The following is a 6,098-nucleotide window of genomic DNA, read 5'->3' on the forward strand; positions in this document are numbered from 1 at the left end:
AAGGACATCCAGCGTAAAAACAACTGCCAAGTCTTTGTGCAAGTTAGTTCACTGTGAAGGGAGCAGCAGAAAGAAGAAGAAACAGTCGTAGTCTGGTGAAGACAGAAAACAAGGCCAGCATGAGAACACAGAAGACGAAAAAAAGTATTTCCCAAACCCACGCATAAAGGCTGTGAGAGTTCCCATCAGATTGGTATGCATATTTAAAAAAAATAAAATAAACAGTAGTAGGCCAGATATACATTTGATGTACATTCCATCAATTCTTGCATACTAAGGAAAACTACTGGATGAATGACAAAAGACCACATGCAGTGAAGAACTTAGGAGAATATGGCACAACTGTTAATAACTTTGTCATCATTTTTCAAGGGAGTGAAGTGAAGACAATCATGACTAAAATATTGTGATTTTGATGCAGCACCATTTAGCAGCTAATAATGAGAGCAGCTTTCTGTTCTCTCCCTTTCTTTCCATTCCCAGTTCTTCTTGGCAGGCTCAGGCAGCAGGAATGTGATGCTGCTCTGCGCTCTTTTTTTTTTTTTTCTCCTCTGGGTTGTGAGAGCCCAGACCCTTGCTGCTGCTGGCTCTTTAGGCAATAAAGGGCTGGACTTGAGTTCTCCGCACTAACTACAATGCAACATCGTGGTGATTGTTGTTTCTTTAACACCAAGAGGGAAAAGGAGCCGCTCCCCGGCGCCCCAGAAAGGCATGGCTGCACCTTCCTGTGTTAGCCTCTGATGGCTAACAGATGGCAGTTGAAGAAAGAGGAGGGGTCCTATGAGCTTTTTCTTCTGCTGCTCATTCATTTTGTCATACCTCCTGCATCTGTAATGATCATTTGTTTTTATTCTTTACAGCTCTTTTCCAAAAATGTTTTTATTCCCTTCATATTTATCTTCACCACTTGTTCCACTCCAACATGCTAACAAAAAGCGTGATTGTGAACCTGATGCTCCAGGAGGAGTACACCTCGGCCAGGTAGCGTAGAGGCACGTTCTTGCACCGTCTGTTGGAAACGGTGGCAGTCTCATTGTGACACATTTACAAAATAGTGCTTCACTAATGCTCACAACAGAAATACCAGATCTTTTTCCTCCAACTCCACCCCCATCAACTGAAAATAAACATCCAGTCTGAAAACTGAGCGGGCTATGTTGATTCTGATTGTGTGTGACGTCTACTGTAGAGGGGGTACTTATCAGGATTTAGTTTTCAGAAGTGCTTGTGCTACATTTATTTATTTTTTTAATAAATCACCCTTTAAAATATAACAAATTTCTATAAAGGTAAAATCATCCTTTATTACTATAACCACTTGTAAATATTCACATTTCCAGGGTTCTTGGTACTTGAATATTAAAGTGCCATGCATATCCCTCAAATGCAAAAAGAAGAAGAAAGCCTCTTAATGCTTATGAAATTGGGCACAATACACAGGATTATAATAATTTTTTTCACTAACTGACATTTTTCTTTTGAACTTGGTGCAGTCAGAGTGAAACAGGAAGTGACATCAAAAGGGAGCTCCCCTTTGTTTATTGAAACAATATTATTTGAACTTTGACTCTTGTTCATCTCTCTGATAGGGACTCAAACTAAGCTAAACAAAAACAAACACTAAATTCTACTGTACTATCTGTGTTCTCAGTTAATGTAGGAATGCTCTCGTCACACGCAGGTGTTCCCCTTTTTCATCACTTCCTGTTATGTACATGCAAATATCTCAACAGCTGTTCATCTCAGCGTCATTTTTTTTTTTGCAATGCTTTATTGTTATCTTTCCAAAAATATGTTCATATTTATTACAAAAATTTGATGCGATAGGCTCTCTAAAAGCTAGGGATGCACCGATCCACTTTTTTCACTTCTGATCTGATACCGATATCTACAGTTTAACATCAGTCGATACCGATCCAATACCAATCTGATACAGAAAAACTGCGCTGAATTAACAAAAATGGCTAAATCATGTCATCTGGACCTGTTTCAGAAACGGGTCCAGATGACATGATTTAGCCATTTTTGTTGTCTACCAGGATGATTGAGCTTACAAACCCAGTGCTGAATTAACTTAAAACATTTGTTTTGTTAAACGCAGACATGAATGTACTGAATTACAACTTTATTGAAAACTCTGCACCATAACAGCACACTTAAACACACCAAGAGCTTCACAAGCTTGGTCAAACATGTAAAAACAAGACAACTTTAATTTGTTCAGTCAGTATGCTAGCGTGTCGCTCAGAGCACGAAGCACAGAATTAGTGAATAGATCTGCCCAGTCATGGATTGGTCACATTAGGGATGTTTACATGGACATAAGTAACCGGATCAAATGGCCGGTCGGAATAAAAGTGTGTCATGTAAACACTCCGTTAGGGTTATTTTTTGTGTATTCGGCGCAATCCGATATAATTTGTGATCAGAACGAAACAGGTGGATTACGCTGATCCGTAACCCGATCGACGCGCATGTAAATGCTTGATCTGTTCGTTTTTATCTGATCGTGAAAAACTGACCTGACTGCGCATGTGCGACTTTGCCATTTCCGCCTGGCTAATGCTAATAATATTAGCATGTCAGGGGAGCAAAACTGGTCGGTGAGCGACACAACATTTCTACTAGAAACTTTGAAAGAGCTCCAAATGATCTCTATTACCTGTAGCTCAGTCAGGGAGTGCAGTAACGTCTCCACCGTCATTAAAACCTGTCGCGGGTCCATTTTGGGTGCTCAGGTTTGTTTACGTTCACCCCGGAAGTAGAACTTCTTCTTCTGTGTTTTTTTTAAGGAGAGTTTACCACTCTGCGCATGTCAGTACTGCTGTTCAGAACAAAGCCCGCTGCATGTAAACGTTCATCATGAACAGATTGTGCCCATGTAAACAATACATTTGAATTATTTAATCTGAAAACATTTCAATCCTGTCAAAAAATGTTGTGCATGTAAACATAGTCACGATACCTGATCCAGAAGCAGTCCCCCCCCCCACCCCACCCATATCGATACCGATATTGGTATCAGATCGGTGCATCTCTACTACATGATTGATAACGATACAAAGTAGTCAAACAAAATTGATAATAAAAAAAATTGATTAAATCACGGATAAAATGTAATATTTATCCATCCATCATCTTTACCCGCTGCTTTTTTTTTTTCAGGTTGCGGGGGTCACAGGTGCCCATGTCCAGCCATCAGTTTTAGCATAGCTAATGGAGAGGCGGAGGACACACTGGACAGGTCACAAGTCCATCACAGGGACACACATAGAGGCAAACGAGCCAACCATTCACATTCTCACCTTGGGACATGTTTTAGAGTTACCAAACAGCCTATCAAAACTGTAATATATTTTTTATATTTGATCATTTATTAGAATCAAAATCAGAATAAGCTTTATCATTATGCTGAAATACAGTGAGATTAAATTATATTCATGCAAACATTCCTGAACCCACTTAAAATAAACTTTTTTCTACTATTAGAAAAGCTGCACACTTTGTAAATAAATCATCCATTTTATACTACAATATATATTACGTATTTAATTGTAGACTGAGACACAACTTTACTATAATTTTGATCAAACAAATAATTGTTTTTAAGTGTTAATCTTGTTAAATTCTTGTTAAAGTCCACCCGTTCACACTCCCGCGGCCGCCATTTGGCAGCCAATCGATTTTTGGCACAACACCAGCCCACTTTTCCGGGTGGTCAGCTGTGACACATAATATATGCGACTATACGGCAAAGCAACTTATTTATGTTTTTTCCACTTTATTAGACTTTTTTGGACTCATGCAACTTATATGATGGTGCGACGTGTACGGCAGCAAGTACAGTACCTGTTTTTCTTTCACTTTGTTGTGTGTTTATGATGGGACACTGTTTGGGCTTTCTGCATACAGATTAGTTCTTAAGCAGACTAAAATACATGTTTATATTTCTAAATACTTTATTGCATCTGCTTGAAAAAAATATCTCTCAAAACCTTTTCATCAGAAAATTATATTTTTATCATTATTCCAATCAGATTTTTACTTTTTTATAATTTTCTGATTATTTTTCTTTCAATCACTACACCATAAAAATGGTTTAGTCATTGAAAACTTATGTTTGTCTGACAGAGAAACTCCTGCTGCTCAAAGTCTTGTGACTCAAACCTTCCTCTTTTTAGAGAAGCAACAAGAAAAAAACTCCACAATTTCAAAACTTTTAGTTATGCACCAATAGATAAGTATTGTGCAAGTTGGTGATTTTCACAGAAAGCTGCAGACCACTTATGTGTTGTGTCTGAGCGCAGAATCTCCCCGGCTTGTGCAGAAAATATTTTTCCCAGGGAGCTTATGTTGTACTCCCTTGTTTAACTTGAGGTCTCAGATGTGTTTAGTGACTGAGAAGGTTGGATCGTTTGAGCGACAAGGTCTGAGGGTCGCTTTTGAACGTAGAAATGTTTGCAACTGTATCTGTTCACATTTCACGCTTCACCTGTCATTTCAAACACGCACACATACAAGGCAAACACTCGAGCTATGTAGTACTGTGTGATCTGACCCCACCTGTTGTGCCCACTGCCCCTTAATATAGCCCACTGCTGTCATGGTACTTTCTGCCCCCTCTTCAGTTGCTCTGTGCTGTGAGCGTCATTATAGGCCCATATTTATCACAGCCTGCACACGATGGTTGGGGGGGTGGGGGGTCTCAAAATCACAAACAGATGTGAAATATTGTTACTGACCTGTGTAATTTCCCAAGTTTGTGTGACTCAGACACACTTCAGTATTGTGATTTGTTCTGTATGATGGCCATTAGTTGTCATTCCATGTTTTTAATGAATTGAGGAGTTACAAATAAAAAGCAGTAGACTGATAAAGATTGTCTTTGCTGTTAACTATTGGCTCTTTTTGTTCTCCGTCAGATTAGATCAGAGTTACTATTCTGTTTGATATCTTTGTCCTGGCCTCAAGCCATTCACAGATATACAAACTCACTAATTTAGAAAGCCAGGAAGATGCAAGACCCCTACTCTACGAGAGGATCTATTTTAAGACTGATTAAGTTGAGAGTCTTGGAGGATCTACTCTTGTTCACAGTTTATTTAGTTGTTGTTGTTGTTTTTTGTTGTTGTTGTTTTTTAGCATTTCTCAGCACTTTCTCTGACATTCCATTTCTCCTTTTACTCTATTAAATGGTTTGCCCAAGAAAACTGTAGAAAACTTTTTTTTTTATCACAATTCCTAAAACTCAGCATTCAGATGATTCACTAGTGATAGAAATTCTAGGGTAGTATTTTTTTCTTTACTTAAGATTGGCTAATTTGGTCATCTTTGACTTTTTTCTTGTGGTTTTTAGTTTGTTCTTTGTAATTTTTTGTAAAAATTAAATATATAAACCTGACAGAAAATAAATGGTGTAACATTTGATGCTTTGTTGGGTTTTTATAGTTTAAAATTGCAAAGAGAGCTTTCAGTGTTCGCTGTTTTTTGCCATCAAGCTAAATTACAGGTTTGGGTCTTAATAGGAAGTTTATGTTGAACTGGCCTATTTTAATGGCAAAATTTCTCAGATTTAATGAAATATTAAGGAAATTAATAAGAAAACGCTTACAGGGTATCTTTTTTGTGACCACCGGATGGCAGTTTAAGACTGTTTGAACCGAAGGATGGATAGTGAGTGAGCAATCAGCGTGTCTCTTTATAAAAAATGCGGGGGAGGCCCCTTGACGTGACATGGGCCATTTCTCCTTCCTTTTTTTCAGTTCTGAAAATGGCGGACGCTCGGTGTGGTTTGAGCTCTTTAGCATATCATTTTTCACACAAAGCTTTTAATAAAAAAATCAGTAAACAAGTTCTCAGCTTCTTTTTGCAGAGAAAAACAACTTTTTCCACGAAGGCACGGGTTTCAACTGTGAATTTTGACGCTTCGACAAGACGGAGGTTCTTTTTCCCTCCCCGAGGTCGGCCTGTTAGCTTAGCTCCTAGCTTAGCTTCTCAGCATAGCTGCTTTTAATGATCCAATAACACGATTTTAGATGGTTATAAAATGGATTTTTTTTTTTTTTTTTTTTTTTTTTTTTTTTTTTTTTTTTTTTTTT

The 6,098-nt window shown here is 38.1% G+C and overlaps 1 protein-coding gene across 1 annotated transcript in view; it reads right to left on the bottom strand.

The window, feature by feature from the left end:
• Positions 1–900: 900 nt before the first annotated feature.
• The window catches only part of LOC119422481, a 33,545-nt gene continuing 28,347 nt past the window's right edge, over positions 901–6,098 (bottom strand). The window contains exon 2 of the mRNA XM_037689854.1: positions 901–1,009. Within this exon, the coding sequence (XP_037545782.1) occupies positions 901–1,009 (109 nt within the window). The remainder of the gene's footprint in view (positions 1,010–6,098) is intronic.

The sequence above is a fragment of the Nematolebias whitei genome, chromosome 16 (genome assembly GCF_014905685.2).
Source record: "Nematolebias whitei isolate Nwh7 chromosome 16, NemWhi1, whole genome shotgun sequence".
In the NCBI taxonomy this organism is placed as follows: domain Eukaryota; kingdom Metazoa; phylum Chordata; class Actinopteri; order Cyprinodontiformes; family Rivulidae; genus Nematolebias; species Nematolebias whitei.